This window comes from Lacerta agilis, chromosome 6, assembly GCF_009819535.1.
Source record: "Lacerta agilis isolate rLacAgi1 chromosome 6, rLacAgi1.pri, whole genome shotgun sequence".
NCBI lineage: Eukaryota > Metazoa > Chordata > Lepidosauria > Squamata > Lacertidae > Lacerta > Lacerta agilis.
This window is the reverse complement of record NC_046317.1, coordinates 72,697,004-72,724,813: the sequence shown is the minus strand read 5'-3', so window position 1 is coordinate 72,724,813 and position 27,810 is coordinate 72,697,004. Positions and strand designations below refer to the sequence as shown.

At 44.1% G+C, this 27,810-nt stretch overlaps 1 protein-coding gene across 3 annotated transcripts in view; it reads left to right on the top strand.

Moving 5' to 3' along the window:
- The window catches only part of ZHX3 (zinc fingers and homeoboxes 3), a 45,182-nt gene extending 18,372 nt beyond the window's left edge, over positions 1–26,810 (top strand). Inside the window, exons 1-4 of one of the 3 annotated variants that reach the window (XM_033153400.1) lie at positions 482–529; positions 4,893–4,998; positions 21,500–24,452; positions 26,179–26,810. In XM_033153400.1, the coding sequence (XP_033009291.1) occupies positions 21,647–24,452; positions 26,179–26,189 (2,817 nt within the window). In that variant the 5' untranslated portion in view covers positions 482–529; positions 4,893–4,998; positions 21,500–21,646 and the 3' untranslated portion in view covers positions 26,190–26,810. Of the gene's footprint in view, positions 1–481; positions 530–4,892; positions 4,999–21,499; positions 24,453–26,178 lie in introns of those variants that run through there. The other 2 variants (XM_033153398.1, XM_033153401.1) reach the window with 2 other exon arrangements.
- The last annotated feature ends 1,000 nt before the right edge of the window (positions 26,811–27,810 follow it).

The following is a 27,810-nucleotide window of genomic DNA, read 5'->3' as shown; positions in this document are numbered from 1 at the left end:
ACTTGGCATTCAGCGCTGATTGCTTTCCAAAGTGTGTTTGAAATCTTAACCCCATAAACAATAACAAGAAGATATGTTTTGTAGACTCTTTTTACCCGGAAACATAAAAGATGCAAGCTTCAAATAGTTACTGTCTTGTTGTGGGGAACCAGACTTCCTAGTATATCTCATCTTTATCTGCCAGCTAATACAGAAATGTGGGCTTGGGCGCCTTCTGATTAACCAAAACATGGAAGAATGGGAAACCTGAATGAGCCTTCGTGGCGTCTGCTGTGACGTCACAAACCACATTCTGCTGTTATAGTTACCGAAAGGTATTGGAATCCTGCGTATGGAGCTGGGTTAAATATTGTGAGAGTCACAGCTGAGGTGGGGGGAAAACCACAGGAATAGTGGCATCGATACATTCCCTGCAGAGGTTTCATGCAGAAGGGCATTTTGGCTTCTAAGGGTAGAAATTGAGACTGATAAAGGGGGGGAAAGGGCTGAGTGAGTTTGTAAGCTGTTGAAACATACACCTGAAAAAGTGGTAAGATGCATTTTTCCATCCACTCTATTTTTAAAAACACTCTCTTTTTGCTCTTGTTTGTGGAGACATGGGATAGCTGCTTAGATAAACTTGCTCTAAAATATCTGAGACTGCATTGTGGCCTCTGTCCCTTTAGTCAAGGCAACTGCTGCCATACTTTCATTTTACTGGCAACTTTGGAGGAGTGGCAATTTATAAATAGTTTTATTATATTTTACAAATATTCTTACACTGGGTTTAACCAGGGTTGTGTGTGTGAGAGCTTTGATTTTTATTCCCATTTTGTAAGCTTGTTGTGCATGCTAACCGGCTAGCATCTTGACCCACGCAGTAATATTTGTAAGCTGCTTACTATGTGGCATTTGGCCATCAGAATCCACTCCATTTTTTGTTCCTTTAATGCTTCACAAGAATTTTGTAAGAATAATCCTTGGTACTTCCAGGCCACTATACAATATATTGATTAACTAGCTTCGCCACAGTTCAGTTTGACTGGACTTAACCGTCCAGGTGTCCTTTACCTTTACCTAACTAGCTTCTGTCCTCATTCTGCCTCCCTCTTCCCCACCTCCCAGTTAGTAAACTGTTTCTGAAATGGATATTATTGGGATATTTTTGGAGCGTCGTAACACCAGCACTTAAGCAGCAGTTGAAATCATGGTAAAGGTAAAGGACCCCTGGATGGTTGAGTCCATTCAAACTTGACTATGGGGTGCAACGCTCATCTTGCTTCAGGCCGAGGGAAGCCGGCATTTGTTCGCAGAAGAGTAGTTATTATTGCTGGGAATGTTGCTGGGAATCAACCCATACCAAGGGTGCTGCTGCATGTTAACACTGGCACTACTTGAGAAAACCTTTTGTGTTACATTGCTGCCTCCTGCAACAAACACATGGCATAATATATGAATGTTCAGGTCTTTAAGCATCCATGTTCACACTTCATGGAATACTGAATGGGCCAGTGTTCCTTCGAACTTGAATAAAGTTGTATGATGTGCACATTTCACATGTTTGCTGTTGGAAACACTGGTATAATTTCACTGTCTCAGAGCAATCATTATGTGTACCGCTATCCGGAAGACAGATATAGACAGCAGTAATTTGGGGAAATTAATTGGACTCTTTGGATACATCTGATGCCTGGATTCCAGGCCTGGTTTGTAGGCCAATTTAGCCCATGCTGGTTTCCTGTTGGTCCATGTGGCCTTTAGGACAGTGTATAGTACAGTACACAATCTGTGTGCCCTGATTTCTTAGGATTAGTGCAGGGGTCCCTCCTGGGGAAAGACACCTTTCTCGAGCCCTTTCCAACACCCTACTGCTTCTCACAATGTGTGTTCCAGTTACACAGTATAGCATATAGCTGGCAGCATGGGGAGCTGTTGCCTGGATGTCTGTTCTTATTAGGGATGGGCAAATGTGTCGGTTTCAGTTTCTCTCCATTTGTCATTTTTTGAATCCTAAGTTCAGTTCTCCACATCTGTTATTTATTTATTTATTTATTTATTTATTTATTTATTTAAAAAGGGGTGCTCGTGATAATTTGCCTGCAAAATTTGCCTAACGTGCACATTTTAAATGTAATTTTACCCAATATGCACGTTTTTGCAAGCACTTTTCATTAGAATGCATTTTTGTAAGTCATTTCCACTAATAATGTGCATTTTATGCATGATTTACCCCAGCAGATGCATTTTTGAACACATTACTCGGGTGGTGAGCTGAGTTGCAAAATTCGGAGAAGTGCAACTTTCGAAGGAAGGTTTCGTTTTGGTTTGCATGTTGCCTTTGAATGTGAACTTCTCTGAATTTCTCTGTCATCTCTACTTTTTAGTGACACAACTGAGAACCTCTCATTTCCTACAAGGACATCTGGTGTCCATTGTCAATTAAGAGGTTTAACCTGTAAGTTTTATTACGGCAACTGCAGCTTGTGCTCAGTCACTGGAAGTACCGGTACATGAAACCACTGCCACAGTCCTTTAGCCCATCAACTTTTCCAACAAGAGGCAAAGCATGAGTATCATGTGTTGCTGTTTGAACAGAAGCGACATGATGCTGAAAATAAGTAAGTCTGGGTGTGGTCGGTGCTTGGATGGGAGACTTTCTAAGAGGTTGACTTATACTGAGTCTACAACAATAATAAACTAGACAGACCAGTTTGCCTCGGGAATGAGAATGCTATGCAAATTTCCCCATGCTGTTGGACTCCAGCTCCCATCAGCCCCAGACATCATGGCCAGTAGTTAGGGATGATGGGAACATCTAGTCTAGAAACATCTGGAGAGCCATATATTCCCAGGATTGACTAGTGCACTATGGGGAAATCATTGAGTTAGCTGACATGGACACCACTGTAGGGCTGGGGCAGGGCAGGGTTATAAAGAGGCTGGAGCTGCAAAGATGTACCAACAGAGCCAAGCCAATGCTCCTGCTGGTGAATTTGCACAGCCTTGACCTGACTGCCACCCTGCCGCAGCCCAGCCCTGTCCAGGTAAGCTGCAGCGACAGTGATGCTGAGAGGGAAGCCCCTCCCCACAACACTGACTGTCACTGCAGGCTCCTCATTCCTGGCAGCAAATAGCCAGGTTTTCAAACAAGAATCTTTCCCAGTCCCTTTCTTCAACCTTTAGAATGGACAAAAATCTCAATATTCTGGCAGGTGTATTAATTTTGGAAGTTTGAAGTAAAGCTGATTGTTTTCTTCTTTTCATTTTATTATATCGTGGATTTTTCTTAAAAGAAATGAATTTATCTTAAAGGTTTCTTTCCCTGTATTGTGTGCATTCTTTTGTGTGTGAGAGTTTTACATTTGGTTATACATCTGTCTTTGAGTCTTTTAAAGGAAACTGTTTTAAGCAATTTACCAGTTCTGAACAGATAGAATTGACTTGCCACTTTGAAGAGAGGAAGCCTATAGTGGGAAGTCAAGTGGAAGACCTATATATAGCCATTGGTTGTAACGGTGTTGGTTTGGTGGTTGTGATCGCTTCTCTAAACAATTTCCTGGCTAGTTGATTGTGGCATTTGGAACCTTTAGCACACAGATGACACGGGGCTGCTGCTGATCAGTATCTGAGTGATTAATGCTTATTCGTTTAATTTTTTTCTGGATGCTCCCAAATGAATTATCTGTGAAAGGTAATTGGCCATCATGGTAAAATGAAACTCCAGTAGCCTTCATTCGCACATAATACTACACCATAGTTTAGCAATACATGGATGAGATTCCATGAGACTTGAGTGATGTGTCAGGTTCACACATTCCCCCTAAATAGGAACATAAGTAGCTTCCATGTACCAAGTCAGAACCGTTGGCCCATCTAACTTAGAATTGTCTACACTGATTGGCAGCAGATCTTCATGGTTTCCAGTGAGACATTCCCAGCCCTACCTGGAGAAGACTTATACTGAGTTTAGTTTTGCTTTCAAAGAATCTTGACTTAGTGTTAAGGATTGCAGTTTACAACATGGGTTATGAATATGGCCTGTTTAACCATTGTTTGTTGTACTCAGGATTGCTTGCTGCTGTGTGTCTAAAGGTATTTACTAACAATATCATTCATAATGGATAGTTGCAAGAAAAAAACTATTGGTCATGCCGTGATAAAAAGATGGATTCCTGGAGGCTTCAGTGGGGGAAAGAAGAGGACGACAGAACCCCAGAACAGATGAAACAAACTCTGATTCTTAGGCTAGGATGCTTCTCTCTCTCTCCAGTGTGGTGTGAGAGCCAGTGTGGTGTAAGAGCCAGTGTGGTGTAGTGGTTAAGAGCGGTAGACTCGTTATCTGGGGAACCGGGTTCGCGTCTCCACTCCTCCACATGCAGCTGCTGGGTGACCTTGGGCTAGTCACACTTCTTTGAAGTCTCTCAGCCCCACTCACCTCACAGAGTGTTTGTTGTGGGGGAGGAAGGGAAAGGAGAATGTTAGCCGCTTTGAGATTCCTTCGGGTAGTGAAAAGCTTGGGTATCAAATCCAAACTCTTCTTCTTCTTCTTCTCTCTCTCTGTCTCTCTGTCTCTGTCTCTTTCTCTTTAATATGCTGGGATTCGTGTTTTTTATTGAAGCATTCTTTCTTCTCCCACCAACTCCCACCACCAGTATCCTGAAGTGATGCAGTCCCAACCAGGAGGGCTAGACTGCATGCTTCTGTAAAAAAAATAGATTTGTCTGCCTCAAAGTATCCTATGAATGAATATTCTAAAGGGCTGCAGGGGTGTGCCTGATTTTTCAAACGTATTGTATCCTGAGGGCCTTGGTGGTTCATTTCAGTTTCATTGAAATTGGCAGAACTTAGTGCATGCTCTTAAAAGGTTGCCTAGAAATTTACTAATGCAAGCACGCTCTCTTTAATACTTCTAGGGCTAAATCGGGATTGCAGCTGCCAGGACAAAGTATCTTATGATGCCTAAAAGGAAAGAGAAGGAAATGCAAAGCAATGCATTAAGAAAACATTGACTTTTTTCAGGTACGCATTGGTCTTGGTATTTTTTTTTTTACTTGGCTCTCATACATAGGGTCATTGCAGCCTTTTAATGTAAAGGTCATGTATGCCAGTGATGCAGCGGTAAAGACTTTGGAGCATGAGCTCATTATGACGCCAGCCCCCACACCAATGCCCCTAAGGAGAGTTCAAAAATGTAGGCTGCGGTATATGCACACCCACATCCTAGCAGCACTATAGCACAATGCCCAGTCTCAGCTCACAGTCATAGACTTAGCATGAATATGTAAGCATCAAGGGTTCCTGGAGAGGCCATCACAGCCACTGTACTGCTTCCCTGCACCTTCTGCTGCTGCAGCACTGTGATCTCAGTCATGATTTGGCTTAGTATGTTGCCCAAACCTGGGCTCATGATTTGTCTCTTCCAGGCTAACCATGAGCTGTAAATCCAAAAATCAAACATGGTTTGGTTGAGTGTTGTATCAGTTCATAGAAGAGAGCATAGGTGCCAACTCCCTGGGTGCCTGATCATCAACAAAATTTCCTGTGAAGGGGCTGAGCAACAACAAATTTTGGTGCCAGGGCCATGTGTGTTGCATGGCACCCACGGCCCTAGGCACCCATGGTCGTGGGGCCAAGCTGGCACTCCTGAAAGGGAGAGATAGTGTTGTGTTTAGCACATTGGACTTCGTCTAGGAGTGTGAGAGAAATTTGTTTCAGTTTGCATTTAAATGCAGTTCACATTTTCTGAAACGATAGGCGAACTGAAATACAGCCCTCCTTGAAAATTCACATTTTTCTGAATTTTGCAGTACAGTTCTCCAGCTTTAAAAAAAAGTGTACTAAAATGCACAAACCAGGGTAAAAAATGTGCATAAAAATGCATTAGTGGAAATAACATACAAAAATACAGTGGAACTTCTATTTGCGACCATAATCTGTTCTGGAGGTCTGTCCAGAAGTTGAAACGGGTCACTGGGAGAGGCGCCGTTGTGCACAAGCACGGGTGGCGAGTGCCTGCTTCTGCGCATGTGTGAATGGCGATCGCCATTCCTGCGCATGCAAGAAATTGGGGCAAACCCTCCGGTTACTTCCGGGTTTGCCATGGTCGTGACTTGGAATGACTGTAAGAAGAGGCTGTGGTAAGTAGAGGTTCGACTGTACATTATATTGGGTAAAATTGGCTTTCAAAAATGTGTATATTGAACAGAAAGATGTGTACATTAGGGAAATTTACTCAGAATGCTAAAGAATTTTTCTGAGGATTTTTTAGAATTGCCAAATGATGCGGATACGTGGCAAAGCAAATTTAAACTAGGGACAATGAGGAACGAAGTATACCAAAGTTGACAGTTCCTTGCATCCCTGGTTGGAGGACAGAGCTATATATACCAAGCTGGAGAACTGGAAAAAACCATGAACACTAAAGTACTGTATCCTGCTGTGTACAAGCTGCCATTTCAGATGCCATTGAGGCTCATTTGAACTGTTTAAAACAGGCTGTTGGATAACTGTGTTAGTTTCTAACATAAATTTAATGTAAAGGACAGACAGTAAAATGTCTTTTAAAACAGCACAGCAAAGGTTATTGCCAGTAAAGGAGTGAACACAGCATGTTCTATATTCCAACCCTCCCACCCTTAGCCAAACTCACAATGCTGGCAATTGCAGCTCCTGCAGATGATAGCATCATTCCTTCTATGGAAAAAGTACAGGAGATGTCCTCTCTTTTGCTGCACCAGTGAAATATACTATACTACGCAAGTGAAATGCACACAAATATTACAGTATACCAGCGTTCATGTTATATGTGGTTCCCCCCTCCCCTTTTTATAGTGGCTATATTCCAATATTTGAAAATTATTATGTAATGAGAGAATCTCCACCTATTCCATCGAAAGTTATCAACTAGCTGAAAATTAGGCTGCTGCCTTTGCTGTTGTTGTGCCCCCTGCTGTGTCTCGTAGCCTTTAACTCACCCTCAGACAAGCCATGGGACTGGGGGGGGGAGGGGAGCTGAATGGCAAGGAGAGAGAGTATCTGAAACTGGTAAATGTGATTCTGCCTATTTCCCCTTCTTTCCACTCCTGTACAAAGGTAATTTCTCCTTTTAAGATGCAATGGAGGAACACCAGTTATGAAATTATCCTCCTGGGAAAGTATGAACAGGCTCTTTCTCTCCCCCACCTCCAATTTTTGGTAGTATTTGAAGGTGTGTTTTTTTAAAAAAAAAAAAATCATAAGATGTTTTATGCACTTAGTAAAAGGTAAAGATAAAGGACCCCTGACAGTTAAGTCCAGTTGCGAACGACTCTGGGGTTACGACACTCATCTTGCTTTACTCGCCGAGGGAGCCGACGTTTGTGCGCAGACAGTTTTTCCGGGTCATGTGGCCAGCATGACTAAGCTGCTTCTGGCGAAACCAGAGCAGCACACAGAAACGCCATTTACCTTCCCGCTGGAGCGGTATCTATTTACCTACTTGCACTTTGACGTGTTTTCAAACTTTTAGGTTGACTGGAGCTGGGACCGAGTAACGGGAACTCACCCGGTTGCGGGGATTCGAACCGCTGACCTTCCGATTGGCAAGCCCTAGGCTCGGTGGTTTACACCACAGCGCCACCCGCGTCCCGCTTTTATGCACTTACCTGAGAATAAAAAACATTGAGTCCAGTGGGACTCACTTCTGAGTAAAGAAGCTTAGAATTGCAGTGCATGCCTGCTGCTTTTTTTGGGGGGGGGGTTTCATGCCCACTAAATGTGTTTATATTGTATCCCCCCCCTTTATCTTTGGTTTATTTTAATGGCTTTTTACTGGATTCTGGTTATAGTATTTCCAAGGGTAAAGCTCCAGTTTATCATTTAATCTACCACCTGCGTGAATCATCGGCTGAAAGACTGCTCAAGGTCATAGTGGGGGTGCAAAAATCAACTTAGTAGCCGCAGCTGCATCGTCTTCCAGCCTGTATACCCTCTAGTGCTGGGGGAAATAGGCCCTAGGCCTTGATTGGCTAAAGGGAAATCTGGCAATCTACCCTCCTGTGTCTAGGCCTTTTGGTATATAAAAAACCTGGCCATTGATTTGGTTCTGGGGCCGCATTCAGATAAAGGATCACGTTGCTGTGTAACCATGTTTGTCTGGCTGCAGTTTGCTGGTGCTCCTGTGACTCTAATGGTTGGTGTTAGGATGAGGCAAGTAGTTTTGGTCTGTACCTGAAATTTCGAAAGGGTCTTTCGTTTCTTAAACCACAACTTTAGTATAAAAGGGTTGTCTTTGCTGTCTCTTAATAAAGCATTTGTCTTTATTGGAGTGGCTTCTTACTGTAAGATCTGGCACCTGCTTGCTTTGCTTGGTCATTGCTACTGAGTACCTTGGGGGCTTGGAAGGCAAGGAGTTGATCATTGTCTCTTGCCTGGCTGAGTCCCAAAGGTTGTCCACAAACAGATCTGAGTGTTCCCTGATTTTTTTGGGGGGGGGGCCTTTTCAGGGCTGGTGGCAGTACTAACAGGTAGGGTTGGTTTTCCCTGGGCATTATTTGGTTAGCTAACTCCCTCCCTAAGTAGCCTCCAAATCTGACAGGTGCAGTGGTTGCATTTTGGAATTCTGTATGGCTTGATATTATATCTCTGCTACACTCCCATCCGACACTTCCTGTCTTGTTGTGTGTTTCTCTTCTGGGAAAAGAAATCCTCGCTTCAGGTGCAAACAGTCTTGGGTGACCTCCAGCCGCACACCTGCACTTTCATTTGTTTTATATCAGTTGTTTGCATTCAGCATTAAGCCCTTCCAAGGATACGTCTGCTGTGGGAAGCAAAATTTACCGGCAAAAGCTGCAGATCCCTGGTCAGCCATGAAACGCACTGGGTGACCTTGGGCCAGTCACTGCCCCTCAGTCTAACCTTCCTCACAGGGTTAAAATGGAGAGGAGGAGAACTACATACGTACAGCACCTTGAGCTCCTTGGAGGACAGGTGGTATATAAATGCAATAAGTAAATAACAACTTTTTTCCCAGTAGACAAGTTGCTTGTTAGGAGAGGGAGCTTCTTCAGAGAGCAAGCCTCCCATATTTCATAAGAAATTAAGTATGCTCATTTTACACTGAGCAAGTTAAGCCAAATGAATGAGATCACCTAGCAAAAGAAGGTTGTATTCAGTGCAGTGCTATGCGAACTTTACGTCAGTGCAAGGATTTCTGCTTGCACAGTGGACCTCTCCCCAGGTGCAACCTCTAAAGCTGTTCTAGGGGTTTTCCCAACCCTCTGGAGCAGATTGGTAAAAGGTATGGAGGGAGGAGAGCTGGGAAGTCCCATTGCACAAGCAGAAATTATTGTGCTCATGGGATATGGTAGTTGCATACCACCAAAGACTCTTAAAACAATACCCTTTTCACACTTTAGATTAGATCAGATTTATTTTCGCTTCTGGAACCAGCCTTTACAACCTCCTTCAAGTGTATTTATTCCGCCAACCAAAAAATACTTCTTATTTTTTTATTTTTTTTTGCATATGCTTGTAAATCTGTGCAATGCTTGTCCATCTATGCTGACTGTATAGCACATGTCCTTTCTATTCCCCTGATATTGGAAGCATGTGTCTCCATGGTTTTCCTCTGAATACAGTTGTTGTATATTTACTATAGTTTATAAAACCTGACATAGTGTTACATTGATGCAATATCTGCTCCACCCACCCCCCACCTTTGCTTTTATCTTCCAGCTTAAGGGGGATGGGAGAACAACTGGTATTTTAGAAAAAAACAGAGTTAATTTCATGCGCTGTTTTTATGTTTTTAAAAAACCAAGAAGCTGATAACTGAACCATCCAAGCTATTCCTTCCCGGTGTTCAGCATGTTCTGTATAATGGAGCATGACTCTGAGCACCATCCCATATTCTCAGGACTTGAGTAAATGAACTTGTACATGTTGAAAGTTGACTTTGTTTCTTGTAAGGTAAAATTCAGTTTTATCACTGCTTGTGATTTATGGAGAGTAGCTCATTGCCAGAGTTCATTAAATCCCAAGCGAGAGATGAGAGCAATGGCAAATAATATTTGGCCCCACTGGACAGAACCAACCCATTCAAAACTCTCAGGTTCCTTAAAATCTCCCCAGCTTGAGGGATCCATACACCTCAGCCCCAGAAAGAAGCATGTACTGTATAGCTGAAACTGGGAGTAAATTATCTTTTCTATGCCATGTTGATCTTCCACAAACCAGCAAATGCTTTAAGGCTCACCGGTGATACTTTTCTTGTTCTGCCTCAATAGCTATTCTGAAAAAAGGGGGTACAATTGCTCCCCCTCTCAATTCTCTTTGCTGTCTGCAACACATGCTGGAGCGTATACCCGTTGTTTGGCTTGACCCCTTCTGACCTTTTGTATCTTGGCACTGGAAATACACTAGGTCTTTGGCAGAATGCTGTCAAAAGTAGAGGGGGGGACTCTTTTGTTAACACAGTGCCAAATCCTGCTTCAACATGGAACAGTTTGTTCTGCTAAAAGAATGAGCCAGTTCAGTGAGCAGAACAACTCAGAGCTGCAAACCAGCATATTCAGAAAACTGGAAAAGTGTTTGGCTTTAATGAAGTTGCCTTGAAACCAAGCTCTTGAAAAAAAAAGACGGGGAAATAATTGATATTTTCTAAGGGGGCAGTTCTCCACCCCACCCCCCTGGCATTGGATTTGACATAGTCATTTCAGCTAACCGTAGCATGAAATACATCAGAAATAAGTTGTGCATGCATTCAGAATAAGAACGGGCTCTTTTGTTATTCCCCATCTCAACATTTTGCAGAAAGCATTCAAACTTTTCTAACTTGGGTATACCAGACCTTCTGCTTCAAACCTCTGTGGCGTGATATATACAAAGCGTGTGCAGTTAATGAATGCCCACTAATAATTGGTATGTGTAATTTGCATTTAAAATATGACTAATTTCCATGAATGTGGCGGATGCTAGGATCTGGCAATGAATGCCCCTGTTGCCTCATGTGAAATTTCTGGCATGGAGACTGCAAATTAAAAGATCTTAAGCTGGCTATGAAGTTCTAGCCCAGAATTCTTTCTTCTGAACTCACTAAGCTTCTTGTGCACCTCCACAGAAGGAGTTAGTTTTAATGCTGCTATCAAGATTGTCCTCTCATTTGATCAGTGTTATAAAAGCCTGCCGCTACCTGAGTCACCTGGATTTTTGTTATTGCTTATCTTCAGTGTTCTGAAACTTGAAACTGATTGTGAGCACACACAAAAAGTATCACAGCAGATTTTTTTTAAAGGGAGGGAGGGTGGGTGGGAGGCAGCAATAAGAGATGCAGAGCACTTGTTCAGAGAGTGTTTGTTAACCTAAGCTTTGTAACCCTGTACCTGGTTGGAGGGATGCGGGTGGCACTGTGGTCTAAACCACAGAGCCTAGGGCAGGGGTCAGCAACCTTCGGCTCTCCAGATGTTTCGGACTACAATTCCCATCATCCCTGACCACTGGTCCTGTTAGCTAGGGATCATGGGAGTTGTAGGCCAAAACATCTGGAGAGCCGAAGGTTGCCTATGCCTGGCCTAGGGCTTGCCAATCGGAAGGTCGGCGGTTCGAATCCCCGCGACGGGGTGAGCTCCCGTTGCTCGGTCCCTGCTCCTGCCCACCTAGCAATACGAAAGCGAGAAGGTAAACGTTGTTTCCGTGCGCTGCTCTGGTTTGCCAGAAGCGGCTTAGTCATGCTGGCCACATGACCCGGAAGCTGTCTGCAGACAAATACCAGCTCCCTCAGCCAGTAAAGCGAGATGAGCGCCGCAATCCCAGAGTCGTCTGCGACTGCACCTAATGGTCAAGGGTACCTTTACCTTTACCTGGTTGTAGGTTGGAAGGGCGAATTACTGAATCAAATGCCAATAGCAAAAGGTATAGAATACTGTAAGCAGTGAAGTTTTGAGATAAAATTTGGGTGGAGGGAAAGAACATTGGGTCTACAATTCCTGAGAGCCTCTGCATGAAAACAGTACTTGTTCTAGGACTTCCGGCTGGCGACGCCATAGCGGGTGGTCGGGGCTGCTTCGGCTGCGAGGCGCCCGATCCATCCCGGGGGTTAGGAGCCCCGCAACCGCAAAGCGGGGCTCCGGTTGGGGTGCGGGAAGAGCGTCCCGCACCCTGGGCTCCCCGGCTGCGCCCACGGAGGCTCCGAACCCTTCCCTTGCCCCCCCTGTAAAGGGGGAGTGGGGGTGAAGGGACAACGGAGCCGGGCTTACGGGGATATGCCCCAACCGGGATGCAAATGCGGCGACAAAGCCCGCGGTGAGCGTCTTAGTTCTACCTTTGAAGAATGGAGCCAAAGGAACCCGGTGGTCGTGAGTAACTAATTTGACCAGAAATCGAGCTTTTGGAACGATCCGGGGGGAAGGAGAAAGGCAGCCTGCCTTCTTCCCTTCGAGTTAAAGAAGCTAACCAATTTGAGCAACTGCTGCTACAGGACTGCTACAATGTGCTTAAAATTGATACATGAGACTGGCAAACTTTTTTCTTGGGAAGTAAATTAGTGGAAAATATCTCCATTTAAAGTTGCGGTATCTGCGCTCCAGTTTAGGAAAATGGCGATGAACAGAGAGGCAGGAGTAGAAATTTGATACCCACTTCCTCCCCCTCTACCAGTATGCTGGGCTTCGTCCTTGAACTGGTACTGAACTCTGGACTAACGGACGAACAGAGGCTCACTGCTTTGAAGGTGGAACTGCTGTACAGGAAAGTCAAAGTCTTGTGTGGGGGTCTGAAAGAGAACCAATTGCCCACAGAGGAGGCTTTTAAAACTTTTAACACTTTGGAAGAAAGTCTTGCCAAAGAGCTGAGAGGGTGTCTGGGAAGATGGAGAGAAATGAGTGAGCTACTTCGGAGAAGAAACTCGCCTTTTGGGGGTGGCAGTCCCAAGGCGACGGTAAGATTTGTTATATCCAGTCCCCGAGGTGTGAGCTCGGGGGCCAGGGACAGAGAATTATGGTTTTTACAAGAAGAAAAGGAATGCTACAAAGAACCGGAGAAGCTGAGAGACGACGAGATGGACATCCTGGAGCTCGTGGCAAGGAGAGTTTTGGACTGTGCCTGGATCTGTGGACGCTTGGAGAGGGAAGCCACAGGGAAATTCAGTGTTGATGCCACCAGGAGAAGAATAATGGACAGAGGGGGTGTGGGGTGAAACACTAAGTAAAATTTGAAGTAGCCTGTCATGGAATTTTGAAATCGGAGGGTGAATACTGTCAACAATCTTTTTGTTTTATTTTTTGTTCGAATATGAAAGGAGATATTTTGAGTTACTATGTTATTAGCAGCAGTTTAAAGGATAGAAGAGATAGATATGATATAAATGATTGGTGAAGATTTCAATGGAAGAAGAATTATGATGAGATATTACTACGATGATGCATTGTTAGTTAAATGTTGAATATATAATTGTGTGTAACTATATAATTGAATTTGAATTTCAGGAGAAATGGTTATAAAATAGATTAAGGATATGAACTCGAAGGAGAAAGGGCAGGGGAAGTCAATGGTTAAGATATGGAAATAGAAATTTTCTTTTTAAAGAAAAGATGCAACAAGAAAACTTGACACTGTTTGTATTTGTTTTATCAATGTATTTGTTTTGTATTTGTTTAATTGTAGGTGTGGGTGTGGGTATATGTTGTTATAAGAAAAAGGTCAATAAATTCTTATAAAAAAAAAAAAGAAAACAGTACTTGTTCTAAACCAGAAGTTGCGTCAGAGTTGCCTTTCAGAAACCACAGGAGGGAAGAGTGCTCTAGCACTCAGGTCCTGCTTGCATAGGCATCTGATTGGCCAGTGAGAACAGGATATTGGACCACTGCACCAGTTGCATCCTCCAAAGCAACCTCAAGGGTAGTCCCACGGAGAGATGCAATTACAGATCTATGCAAAGGGAAGAAAAGTGAAATACAGCAGGAAATTTGCTACTTTCATATTGTGCTCTACAAAGAAATGATTTAACAAGAGCAAATATAAGCGAGCATCTCCTAAATATTTATGCTGCATGGCCCTATTGGACAAAATGCATCTTTCAACAGTTTGATCCAGATTAAAAAAATAAATAAACAAATCTCCGTTCTGCCCTGATTTGGGAAATGAATGTGATCATTCACTCAACTGGTCTTTCTGTGCCCATAAACCACCCAAGCGTTTTGAAAGCCAAGCAACATCTACAAAGCACAATTGAAGGATGGGCACAATAGAGTCTTTCTTGATACTGATGCAAACTGCGCGGGGATGTTTTACAGATTAAAATGGCAGCAGTTCCAGTGTTTACATTTTGATAGTATTATACAAACATTCTTTCTTCTTAGTGGGTGATTTGTTTGTTTTGGGTGGGCCCCCTGATTTTAGCTTCACTAACATAGCAGCCAAGTGCTCAGGGCTCTCACCATGTTTTTCAGTAATCCTTAAAAAAGCAAAGATATGCCAGTATTGCTGCCCCCATTTCACAGAGAGAAGCCTGAGGGAGGCCACGGGTACCATGAGTTCTTAGCAGAGCTGAGAGGAATTGCCTGCACATAGCAATTATGTCACATACATTGGCTCCTTTAAATGACTGCAATGGTAACATAGCAGAGGAGTTATGTTTTATAGAGTAAATACATCTTTTTTGCAATGTCTTTCTCTCCCCCCCCCCCCCGGCTCTCCACGTGTCAAGGTGAGCTTGAAATGAGTGTAATTTGAAAATTTGTCCCTCGTGTCTTTTTGCATTGCAGAGCATCATAGAATCATAGAACTGTAGAGTTGGAAGGGACCTCAAGGGTCATCTAGTCCAACTCCCTGAAAGGCAGGAATTTCAACCAATTTGAAACCATACCAGACCCCCCCAAAAGCTCTGTCAGTTTTATTGCTGCACCAGCTTTTTAGAGATGAAGATAATCAGATTTTTATCAACCAATATCAAATGGAAATCCTGCTTTTGAGCCAGTGCAGGATATTCTCTGCTGCTTTCTGTACAATATACAACTTACTTGTTAGTGTGCTTCTCCCCAAAGGACATGGGTCTAATGTTGTGGTGTGACGCCCTTGAAACATGTGCATGTTGTGGTGATTCTTGCAAGTAACCTGGCTCAGGTCCTGAGATTTGAACCCAGCTCCTTGCCGAAGTTCCATTTGCACTGGGGTGACCCATCTCTTGGTCCACTGGCACAACCAGGCTGTTCCTCTGTTTTCAGTGCTTGCTTTTGTCATACGAAGAAGAGCAGACAAATAGTTGTCTACTGCAAGAAGGTGTTGCTTTTAGGGATGTACATAACCTCCAAGATTCACCAAGTATCTGCACTGCTTGTTTTGTTTTTTTAATCTGATATGCTTCTGGGCCACTTTGTCCATTTCAACCTGTAATTCAGGTTCTGATATGCTCTTTATGAACTGAAGGTTCATAACTTTTATGAACTGTGTTCCACATTCATTCTTACAGGGAATCTAAAAACTGCAGTTCAGTTAGGCTTGCCACCTGATTGCTTATTCCCCCTGCTTCTCCCCTGGTGTAATTTCTCGATTCTTCAAACTGGAAGCGCTTAGCTCTCTGAGAGCAGATAAAATGTTTGAACAAAGAAAGAAGGAGCTGCCTCCATATAGGTGTTTGTCCAAGCTTGTATTGTGATGTTAGGCCCTAGTTTGCTTGTCAACATTATTATTTTTCAGTTTAGTTTTTGGCCTGAAACAACGTTAAGATTTCAGCCCTTCATGACCTGATCACCCTGGCAACATGTTCAATTGGGAGATCAAGGGATAATTAAGCTGAGTGGTGGAACTACTGCACAACAGTTTGGCAAGAGCCGAATACCAATGCAAGGGAAATGTTATTGCCTTACTTGCTAGAAGCACCCTCAGATGTCTGGATGTAAGTGTGCAAAGCTGCATGTCTTAGGGAGCTGGGTATGTTTAGCCTGGAGAAGAGAAGGTTAAGGGGTGATATGATAGCCATGTTCAAATATATAAAAGGATGTCATATAGAGGAGGGTGAAAGGTTGTTTTCTGCTGCTCCAGAGAAGCGGACACGGAGCAATGGATTCAAACTACAAGAAAGAAGATTCCACCTAAACATTAGGAAGAACTTCCTGACAGTGAGAGCTGTTCGGCAGTGGAATTTGCTACCAAGGAGTGTGGTGGAGTCTCCTTCTTTGGAGGTCTTTAAGCAGAGGCTTGACAGCCATCTGTCAGGAATGATTTGATGGTGTTTCCTGCTTGGCAGGGGGTTGGACTGGATGGCCCTTGTGGTCTCTTCCAACTCTATGATTCTATGATTCTTGCACATGATTGGTCTTCCCTTCTGAATACTTAACATTTGAGCTTCTACATAGGACCAGAGCAAATCTTCAGGCATTGCAGAAATATTGTAGTAAGAGTAATGAATAAGGACACAGAAGTGGATTCTTATTTAAAAGATTCAAGCCTTTTAAAGTGGCGCAGTCTATGTAGAATTTCTACAGTCTCCGTATTCTTAAAAACAAGAAAATTCATGAAGAAGCTTTGTGAAATGCAGTTGGATAAAAATCCGTTACCGGTCTTCCCTCTGCAAAGCACAGTTTCAGAGGATTATTGGACGTGTTCTAGCATACTCAGTTTATGTGGGTTGATGACAGCTGAACAGGTAAGGCAGTGGCTCCAGGTAAATTGGAAGCTTCTCCTGAAGTGCACACCCAAATCTTTTTTTGTAATACAAAGATTCATGAGCAGATGAATCAATGTGGAAATGGTTCTCTGCGGTTAATGGTTCTCTGTATTAGCAAACAGTGATCCAACCAGCTCGGAGACATGTTTATCAATGCTGTGATCTAAATATGCATATGTGCCAAGTTTGCATGTGCACCAGGCCTTTCCACTTTCAAACCTGGGTGCAGGTGATAGGAAATGTCTGAGGACATTCCATGTCTTAGGGCTGCAGTTTGAGGCCTCAACCCGACCTCTTAAATTATGCCATATAGTTGTGCTGTTGTGTTTATCTTTGTTCTAGTCTGTGAATTTTGTTAGGGGTTTTTTTTGGCAGGTTTTTAAAAATGTTTTCATAAGTTGCCTTGGTTTTTTTTTTAATGACATGAAAACAAATACCTACAGCATTCGTGTCAAAAATTATGACTCATTTAGCAGGCACCTGGAAAGTGTTTGTGTCCCTTTAATTGGATGTTGTTTGAAAGCAGCACTTCATCATGGTTTGTTTTTAAAAATGAAGTTACAAGGAATTTCTCAGCCCACATGCCTGCCTATATTTGTGTCTGTGAGTGTGTGCTACAGCTAATGTAATTATAACTTTAACCGGCTTAATACTGATAATTTATTTGATTTTATTTATTACATTTATATATTTCCCTTCGTCGTAAGATCTCAGGGTGGTTCACAAGATAAGGATACAAGGTAAAAGCACAAATAGATAGTTAAAAGAAAAAACAACAAAATAATGAACCCCCACCCACAAACGCATTTAAAAGGCTGCAAAATGTGGCTTCCTTGCCACCCCTTGGGAGGGCACAATGCTGACCCACTCATACACAGTCTATATTTGGACAGGCCTTCCATATGGTCCCAACAGAAGTAAACTTTTCACAAGTTCCAGCTGCTTATGGGTGCTGCAGGGAATCTACCCTTTGCCATCTGTGCCAGTTGCCACTAGCATGGCAATGAGTGTGCCAAGCAAGCTGTCACCAGAAGCTACTTGTGGATGCTGTTGGCACGGGGATTATTTAGTACACATGCATCTGTATTCGGAGGTCAGAGGACTTGATCACTCATGTCTTAACTGCTCTTTGCTTCATATTCTCCCACCCTAGTTGTGTAGGTAAACTGGTACTGAAAGCTCATTAAAAGGAAAACCTTATTGAGTATTCAGTGGTCTTAAGAATCTACACTCAAACGTGGCACATGTTCAGTTTTGGTTGCTAAGCAAGCCTTGGGTGACGATCACACTTTCAATCTTCTAAATGTAGACTTTGGCATTGACCAGACAGAATGCTTTGCATTAACAACCTTGCCTTTATTAATTATATGAAAACAAGCCATTTACAAGCCAGCCGAAAAGACTGGGGCACTCTTACCTAGCGGTACTTATTTAAAACTTAATTACATTAATGTATAGATAACTCATACTTACCCAGAGTTGTACTTTCCTTAATAAGTGCTCAAGGCCATCAAAATAACTTGGGTAGCATCAGCTGTAAGACAGCCATGAGCTCTGTAGGGATGGTACATTTTAGAGGATCTCTAATGTTGTTTCTTAAAAGATCTTATGGTATTTTACTTATACCTTCCCCCTTTCAATTTACCTGTCTCAAAGTGTAACAGTTAGCAGGTGTGATGTTAAGTTTTTTTAAAAAATGAAATTTCAACCTTCCTAGAATATAAATAAAACCATAGTACGCAGTGGCTAACACCACCTGAACGTAACTGCTGCTGTTAAATAAGATTATTTTAGCGAGATTAGAATTTGGGACAGGATAGGGGCTGAAACTACCTGACCCCAATGCCTATATAAAAGTACAAACAACAACATTAAACATAAACTTTCTTTAAAACAAGGTAAAAATCGGAGGAAAAAAATATTAGGTAAGGTAAAGGACCCCTGGATGGTTAAGTTTAGTGAAAAATTAGTGAAATTGCCAAACTTAAAAATAAAGTAAGAAAGGTTTGAAATATTCCTGGGCAATTGTGATGCTTTTACCGTAGGAAAACAATGTGTAATATAAATTGGCACTGGTTAAAGCAGTTTTAAGTTGTTTATTTTGGAGAAGAGGCCATAGGAAATGGGTACAGCATTTTTTTCCATGTGAAAGGTCCCAGATTCCTCCCTGCTGTGGAGGGTAGGGCCCAAACCAATGGATTTAAGGTACAAGAAAGGAGATTCCAACTAAACATCAGAAAGAACTTTCTGATTGTGAGAGCCGTACAACAGTGGAATAGACTCCCTTGGAAGGTGTTGGACTCTCCTTCCTTGGATGTTTTCAAGCACAGGTTGGATGGCCATCTGTCATGGATGCTTTAGTGAAGATTCCTGCATTGTGGGGGGTGGGGTTGGACTAGATGACCCTGGAGGTCCCTTTCCAACTCTACAGTTCTATGAGTCAACCCTTGGGACCTCCAGTTAAAAGGATCATAGCTTGCAAGTGATGAATGAGGAGGAACTGTCTCCCCGATACACTGAAGAGCTGTTGTCAGACAAGACATTGCTGGAGCATATGGTGGTCTTGGTTCGTTGTATGACAGCTCCACACATTCGTGTTTAAATGAACAAATTATGAAAATTTAGAAATTGGGCCTAACCTGTTGTGAAGTGAATTGTAAGAAGTGTTGCTCCTGAGCTTGACTCTTTTGCAGCTTGTAAATACGCGAGCCCCGTTTGCTTAGTAATCGAAAACATCCTGTGGTCTGTTCAGTACGCAACTCAAGTTGCAGATGCAAGTGTGCACCAGCCTTCTGCATAGTGCTTATATAACTGTTCTAGGGGGGAAAGAAATGTACAAACAGTCCCTTCGATTACATTTTGTCTGGTGTGTTGTCACTGTGCTTAAACTCCAGCTAACTTTACATGAGAGGGCCGAGCAAATATTAACTTTTTCCCTCTGGGAATAAGGTCAGGCTGCCACAGTATTCCAGATTTGGCCTTTTTAGTAGTTCAGCCGAATCAAAACAGCTTTCCCTGCAGTTGTTCTGTAAATGACACACTCATCACTGCTTTTCATTGTGGAGATCCAGCCTTCATGGCATGCTAAAGAACTTAAGGAATATTTAGTCAATCAGTAACTCTGATTTAGCAAACCAGAATGTTATTTAACTCCTCTTTCTTTCTTTCTTTTTTGCATTGAGGGGCTCTCTTAAACCTTGCCACATGGTTGCCACTTTACAACCCATACGGGGAAGACCCTTGCCCACATCACAGGGTTATTTCGATCGGGGGTTTCAGTCCCTTGCATTTCCAGTGAAAAAGAACCCAGAGTGGTAAGGCTAAGGGACACTGTCTGGAATCTTGGAGAACGTTCCAAGTAGACAGTAGTGCGTCAGTTTCTGCACAAGGTAGCTTTGTGTTTTTGTATATCTATCCCAACCATGAGAGTAATAGACCCTTTCCAAGTTAGAGTGATGTCTGAATTCCCGCACAGCTTGTTTGTGTGAAAGTGCCAAAAGGGTTCGCTCTTCCTTTGCAAAGGTGCCGCTACCCACCACAAGGAGCATGGCTGATTGTCTTGCAGGAGGCGAAGTTTGGGAGAATTCTGGGGTGTATCCACTTTGCATCACCAAAAGTGATCCTCTTAAGGGTATAGAAACTGCATTATGTCTTCCTATTCTGAATACAGTCGAGCCTCCGTTTACATAACCCTCTGGTTACGTAAACTTCGGGATGCAAACCTGGAAGTATTTTACTGGGTTTCTCCACATGTGCGGAAGCGGTCCTCAGGTTGTGGAAACCTCGGGATCCGACCGGACCTTTGGAATGGATCCTGTCTGCAACTGGAGGTACCACTGTACATGCATGAACACTGTGGGAATCGGGCAAAGCCCTCTTTAGTTATTCCTATGGATATATCCAGTGCAGTTTAATTATGTTCATGTGCATACAGTCTGGAAAAGGGGCTAGGGAAACTTGCACAGGGAAGCCCTTTTTCTAATTTTCAGCTTGTGTATGTTGGCTTTGCTCAGCTGTCAGACATCTCCTCTCCCCCCCCCCCGCCCATGTACTTATCTCCTCTAGTGTAAATCAGTTGTGGAGTTTCTCTTTCACACTCACAGGCATAGAAGGTTCTATAAGTTTGCTTATGCTGATGTTTGTGCGAGAAACTTGTAGCTTATCACCTAATTTGTCCTGCTTCAGTTGAGTAATGTGTCAGACGTATCGACAGAACAAGATGTGTTTTCCTCCTTTTAAAATAAAGGTGTCTTTGTGACCTGCATTTGCTACAAAAACCGGCACGTATAATCTCTGTAACACCAGTTTCTGGAATTGTTTTTGGTTCCAGCATTGATGGTTCCTGCTTGCACACTTGGCTGGCCAGTCTTATAGTTCATATATCTCATGTAATTCATTAGATGAATCGCACTCCATGGATGATATCCAATATTAGTCATACTCTAAGTAGACCCACTGAAAATCAAACTTTGGCTATTATCCCATCTTTTGTTTAGATTTAAAAACTGCATTGTACTTTAATGAAAACAGATATAGTCATCATTACCTGGAGGGGTGGGTAGAGGAGAATCAAAATTATAATACCTTCATGACATCTTTAATCTGGGTCACTTTAAATATTTCCTATATTGTAGGTTGTGTTTGCTCCAAAATATCAGCTATGCCATGGTGTGTGGCCAACATACCTGTATCTCCTTAGCTCTATAAAGACAACTGCTTTCAGTTTCTCAGTTGGCCAACTGAAATACTGTTTCTTAGTTAACTATCTTATGATGTATATGCAACACAGTATATAACTGAGTAATAAAGAGCCTGCGGTTGTGCTGGTGAAAACGTTTAGCATAATATTTTGCTGATATGGTATTCTTTTTGTTTCCTCAGATTCAATGGCCGACTTAAATGGTTGTCAAGACTCCTGACACACACATTTTTCTGGGCATCATGGATTTTCAGGAATATAGCCTGCAAAGCAGTCTCAAAAAGTAGCACCTGCCCTCTAATCTTTTATTATCTTCACTGGTTGTAAAAATGGCCAGCAAAAGGAAATCCACAACACCTTGCATGATACCACCAAAAACACTGGCACTGCAGGAGTTGCAACCAGACTCTGTTGGAGTTGATCATGAAGGATCTCAACAGTCTGTTACTCCTGCAACTCTGCCTATTAGTGACAGTGTTGTTCACAATAATCACAAAAATGGGCTGTTGTCCAATGGACATAGTGGTATCTTAGATGGTGATACTTACAGATGTATGTATTGCAATTTTGGCTCTCGAGACATTAATCAGTTCCTTGGTCACCTTGATTCTGAGCACATAGACTTTAGCAAAGGCCCGTCCTTTGTGTGTGTGCAGTGCAGTTTCCTGGTCAAGAGTCACAAAGAGCTTTCATGCCACAACGCAGAGTGCCACATTGGGGAAACTGGCTTAATCTGGAATGTCGTGAAACAAGGCAAGCACGTGATTGTGGAGCAAACCATTGGAGATACCACCAGCAGCCAGGACCTTCTGGGGGACCTCCCTGAGGAAGGTCAAGACAGCCAAGCTGAAATTATCATTACCAAAACACCCATTATGAAGATAATGAAAACGAAACCAGAAGTGAAAAAAATCCACACGCTGAAAGAAAATGTATCTAGTAAACCAGTCAAGGATCTGGAGAAAAAAGTTGGCGAGCAGCCATTCACCAATGGATCGGTGCCAGTGAATCAATCATCAACAGGAACAGTTAAACCAACACATGTTGTCAATGGCTCAATAATAGGAAATGTACCTGTTTTGCAGGCAGGCATCACTCAATTTGTGCAACTGCAGCAGCAGCAACAGCAGCAGCAGCAGCAGCAGCAGCAGCAGCAGCAACAAAAACAACTCCATCAGCAGCTACCCACATCAAAATCCCTTCCCAAGGTAATGATTCCCCTGAGCAGTATCCCAACATACAATGCAACAATGGACTCTAATAGCTTTCTGAAAAACTCTTTCCATAAGTTCCCTTACCCTACCAAAGCTGAGCTTTGCTATTTGACTGTTGTGACCAAGTACCCAGAAGAACAGCTGAAGATTTGGTTTACCGCCCAGAGGTTGAAGCAGGGTATCAGTTGGTCACCGGAGGAGATAGAAGATGCACGGAAGAAAATGTTTAACACTGTGATTCAGTCCATACCCCAGTCCACCATTACAGTGTTAAATACACCCCTAGTTGCAAGCCCCGGTAGTGTTCAGCATCTCATTCAGGCCAGTTTACCTGGCCATTCTGTTGGGAAACCCGAAGGAGCAGGTGGTGTATTGGTTACGCAACCAATAATATCAAATGGACTTCAAGGGACAACCTCATCTCTTGCAATAGCAGCCACATCCATTCCAAAGACTCAGATAGCAAAGCCGCCAGCCACTGTGTCAGTTTCTAGCACTTCGTCCCCTGTGAAAGTGGTGAGTGCTGCTCCATCACAGCTCACTGCTTGCCCAACTATAACTTCACAGGCATTCTTAGATCCCAGTATATACAAGAATAAGAAGTCTTACGAGCAGCTCTCTGCATTGAAAGACAGTTTCTGTAGGAACCAGTTTCCTGGACATGCTGAAGTGGAGCGGCTTACAAAAATCACAGGCCTTAGTACAAGGGAAGTTCGAAAATGGTTTAGCGATAGGAGGTACCATTGCAGGAACATAAGAGGTGGCAAAGCTGTACATGCTGGAGATAATACAATAATAATAGATTCTGTGCCTGAAATTACCTTCACCTCTTCTCCCAAAGCAACCCCAGAATTAACTTCCACGTTGGCAGCAACACCTGCTGTTCACACCCCAACCCGTCGGCAATCCTGGCATCAAACACCCGATTTCTCCGCTACAAAATATAAAGAGAGGGCTCCTGAGCAGCTCAGAGCATTGGAAAGCAGCTTTGCACAAAATCCCTCTCCTCCAGAGGAGGAAGTGGACCGTTTGAGGAGCGAAACCAAAATGACGAGGAGAGAGATTGACAGCTGGTTCTCGGAGCGGAGGAAACGGCAGGTGATCAAAGATGCGGAGCAGCAGGGGGACGATGACGCCGAAGATGACTCTGGGGAAGATGAGGGCTCCTCGGAGGACTTGAAAGCTTCCAGTGAAAATGGCTCATTGGATGCAGCCACCAGCTCTCAAAGGCCAGGAGAGCGCAAAGTAACCCCCATAAAAATCAACCTTAAGAACTTTAAGGTGACTGAGTCAAATGGCAAAAGCGAGGTGCTAGGTTTGAGTGAAGATTTCCAAAGAAATAAGCCCCAGAAGCCCAAGCTAAGTTCTAAAAAGACTGCTCAGCAGAGACATTTGCTCAAGCAGCTCTTTGTGCAGACCCAGCGGCCGACAAATGAACAATATGACCAAATATGTTCTCATACAGGACTTCCCAGGACTGAGGTGATTCGTTGGTTTGGAGATAGTCGCTATGGTTTAAAAAATGGAAATTTGAGGTGGTATGAGAACTACAAGCATGGTATCTTTCCTAAAGATATATTGACCTCCAGTGAGGCCAGCAGGGCTGTCCTGCAGGACTATTTCCAAAAGAACAAGGTGCTTTGTGAAGATGACCTCCCAGGTCTGTGTGAGAGAACTCAGATGACCACACAACAGATCAGGCTGTGGTTTGCCGAAAGGCTAGATGAAGAAAACAGGGGAGTGTCAGACACAGGCAGTGAAGATCAGTCCTCAAGTGTTGGTGAGCCAGCTGGCAGTCAAAAAGGGACAGTTGATGCCTTTTCTGAGGTTTCGGAGAACAGTGAATCCTGGGAGCCTGGAGGTCAAGATGGCAGCTCTGAGCTTGAAGATCCGGAGTGTCATCTGCCTGCAGTTCACTTTGGTAAGTGATTTCATCTTAACTGTTTCTGCTAATTTGGCCCTTCACATTTCAGCATTAAAAAGTGGTTTAAACAAACATGTGTTGATGATCAGATGAAACTTCAGTAGAAAATCGCTTCCCTCCCCCTTTTTAGAAGGGGCTAAAGATTTCACAGAAATGGAGGGCTGAGAGAGATTTTTTGGGGGGTGGGGGAGATGATGGCACATTAATGTCCTAGAAGGGAATTTCAGTCACAATGCTCAGCAAGGGCCATTGTTCAGTGGTAGAGCATCTGCTCTGCATGCAGATGAGGTCTCTGGTTAACTCCCCGGCATCTCCAAGGCATCTGAAACTCCGGAGAGCCACTGGCAGTCAGTTTAGACAGTACTGAACTACACAACCAATGGTCTAGATCAGGGGCGTCGTAGGGTGGGGGCGGTGGGGGCGGGCCGCCCCTCGTGCCACCCCTAGGCGGGTGTGTGCGGTGGTGCTGCTCCCGGGGTGACGGAGGGAGCGGCGGCGCGTCCCACCACTCCCATGCGCCGCCGCTCCCTCTGTCACCCCGGGAGCAGCAGCGCTGCACGGACGAGGCTCCCGAAGTGGCGGCCCGGCATACCCCAGGGGCGGGGGTGTCGCTGCGCGCGCGTCATGACGCACACGCAGCGATGCCCCGCCCCCTGGGATGCCGGGCCGCCGCTTCCAGAGCCTCGGTGGGCTGCAAAGAGCTCCAAAGCCGCAGCCTGGCAGCCCTTTGCGCTATGGCAGCGGCTTCGGGGCTCTTTGTAGCCCGCCGATGCCCCCAAGCCCCCGCCCGGCATACCCCAGGGGCGGGGGCGTCGCTGCGCGCGCGTGCGTCATGACGCACACGCAGCGATGCCCCGCCCCCTGGGATGCCGGGCCGCCGCTTCCGGAGCCTCGGTGGGCTGCAAAGAGCTCCGAAGCCGCAGCCTGGCAGCCCTTTGCGCTATGGCAGCGGCTTCGGGGCTCTTTGTAGCCCGCCGATGCCTCCAAGCCCCCGCCCGGCATACCCCAGGGGTGGGGACGTCGCCGCGCGCGTCATGACGCACACACAGCGATGCCCCGCCCCCGGGGATGCCGGGCTGTCGCCGCGCGCGTGTGCGTCATGACGCACGCGCCCCCCGCGATGCCCAGCCCCCCAGGGGTGCCCCTTGGCTTCCCGCCCCGGGCAGCCAAGGGGCTAGGAACGCCCCTGGTCTAGACAGGGCAGGTTCCTATGCTCTGAAAGGGTAAAAGGGCCATAGCCCAGTGGTAAGAGTGGAAGGTGTCAGGGTCAATCCCTGGCATCTCCAGGTAGGGCTGTGGAGAGACTCCTGTCTGAAACCCTGGAGAGCTGCTGCCAGTGAGTTCAGACAGTATTGAGCTAGATGGTCCAGTGGCCTGAGTCAGCTTCCTGTGTTTTAAGACTTCATCGTTCAGGAGAGGGGAATTCTGGTCTGTTACAGGTAGAAAAGTGAGAGGAGGGGAAATGAAAGGGAGCTACATAATACAGATAAGGTCAGAAGATAGGCAGGCAAAGAGCAACTTCTTAAGCACACAGACTGGTGGCATTGGGCAGGCATTCTAAAGCAGTTCTCAAAAACAAAACACTTCCTTCTCAAAATAGCTGAGGTCATAATGACTTTGTGGGTCCTCTCCCCCACTCCACAAACTCACTCTTGGCCTTTCTGCCTGCTTATTCTTTCAGTATTGTAGAGTGCATTGTGACACGCCTGTGTGTTGTTTTCAGAAATGGAGTGAACCGGCCCTGCCTCCTCTGAAGGATCTGCTGCTAACTTTGTGAAGACTCAGCAGCTGTAGGCCTCATTCTGAATCTCTGAAGGTCCTGAGGAAACACTGCCATAATGCCAAGATCATACTTTTGTAAAGCACATTGGGGAGTTAAGCAAGAGGGAACTGATTACTCAAGAAGACCTTATTTTTGTGTGTGGGACGGGGCTCATTTTTGTATGTTTAGTTTTAGTCTAGCAGTCTGCTGCCTTGTCGAGCATAGGAGCAGAACCGCCACAGTGGCAAAAATTTCCTCTCTCTCAAATAGATTCTCTGTTTTTGTTTTCCAGTGGACAATTTCTTTCAAACTTCCTATCGGTAAGGAAACGGTTTTTCTTATATTACAGAGTGGCCTGCAAACAGGATCATGAATCTGGGGCATTGTGTTAAACGTTAATTGTTTCATAGAACTGGACTATCATTGGCATAATACATTCATAATCTTTCAGTGTTTGTTCTCTGAAGGCTGAATTATTGCATATACAGAGAGACAGACAGACATCCTTTCACCATTGAATCTCTAGGTATGGAAATAAAAGCTGCAACTGGCACCTACTCACCAGGGAGCAAGTCCCATTGAACTCTATGGAACTTCTGAGTTGACATAGGGTTGTGCTGCTAATCATGTGTGTGTGTTTTAGGGACAGCTCTGTTGAGCAGTATTCCTAGTTTTTGTGCACAAAACCAGGATAATAAGAATATGGCAAATTACAGCCATTCTAATTGGGCATCCCATATGGCATGTGTTGCTGCATGCTAGTAGGGTGAAAATCTGAGGAGGGGGGGAATGACAACAATGACGACCCCAAACTCTGGCATCTGTCATTCATTCATCTTTTAATGACAAACAATGTGAGACTTTTCTGCAGCAGAATCTATTACTTGAATTAATCTGCAAGTATATGAATCAATGCACTTTTAAAACACATCTTAATCCAGATCCCTTGTTTAAAGCAAGTAAACTTATTTTTATTTATTTTTATTAAGAAGACTATAAGGGGGGGGGGATGGCCATGAAAGCATTTAGTAGGCAATCATCACATTTTGCATACCCCTACCCTACCTCTGTGTTTGGACCAGAATTGTGTTTTATCCCATACCTTATTTCAGAGGGATGATTTGTTGGAAACTTTTGCCATTTCTTTCAGGCTTCCTAGCCATTTATGAACTGCTGCTTTCTTCTTCTTTTTTTGTCAAGCAGCTTTGTGCTACCTTAATTGCACAATTAATCTTACATAGTTATAGTAGGTGTGCTTCTCCTACCTACCTACCCAAGTCTTGGCCTCTTGTTGTTTTTTAAGTATTTTATTTAATTATTTTAATAGTATGGAAAAATTGTAATTTAACATGCTGGGGTTTATTTGTAGTGGCTGAAAACGTTTATTTAAGTGAGTCAGTTTGGTGGCACTAAGTAACTTGTTATACTGAGTGGTTATAGGGAAGTCCTCCTTTCCTTAGAACCACCTCAGGTATCTTCTCCAGAGGTAGCACTGGATCCAATCCCAGCTCTCTTACCTGCCAACCCCAACCTAGTGCCCCCAGATGTTTTGGACTACTGTCAGCTCCAGATGGGCAGGGATCATCGGGATGG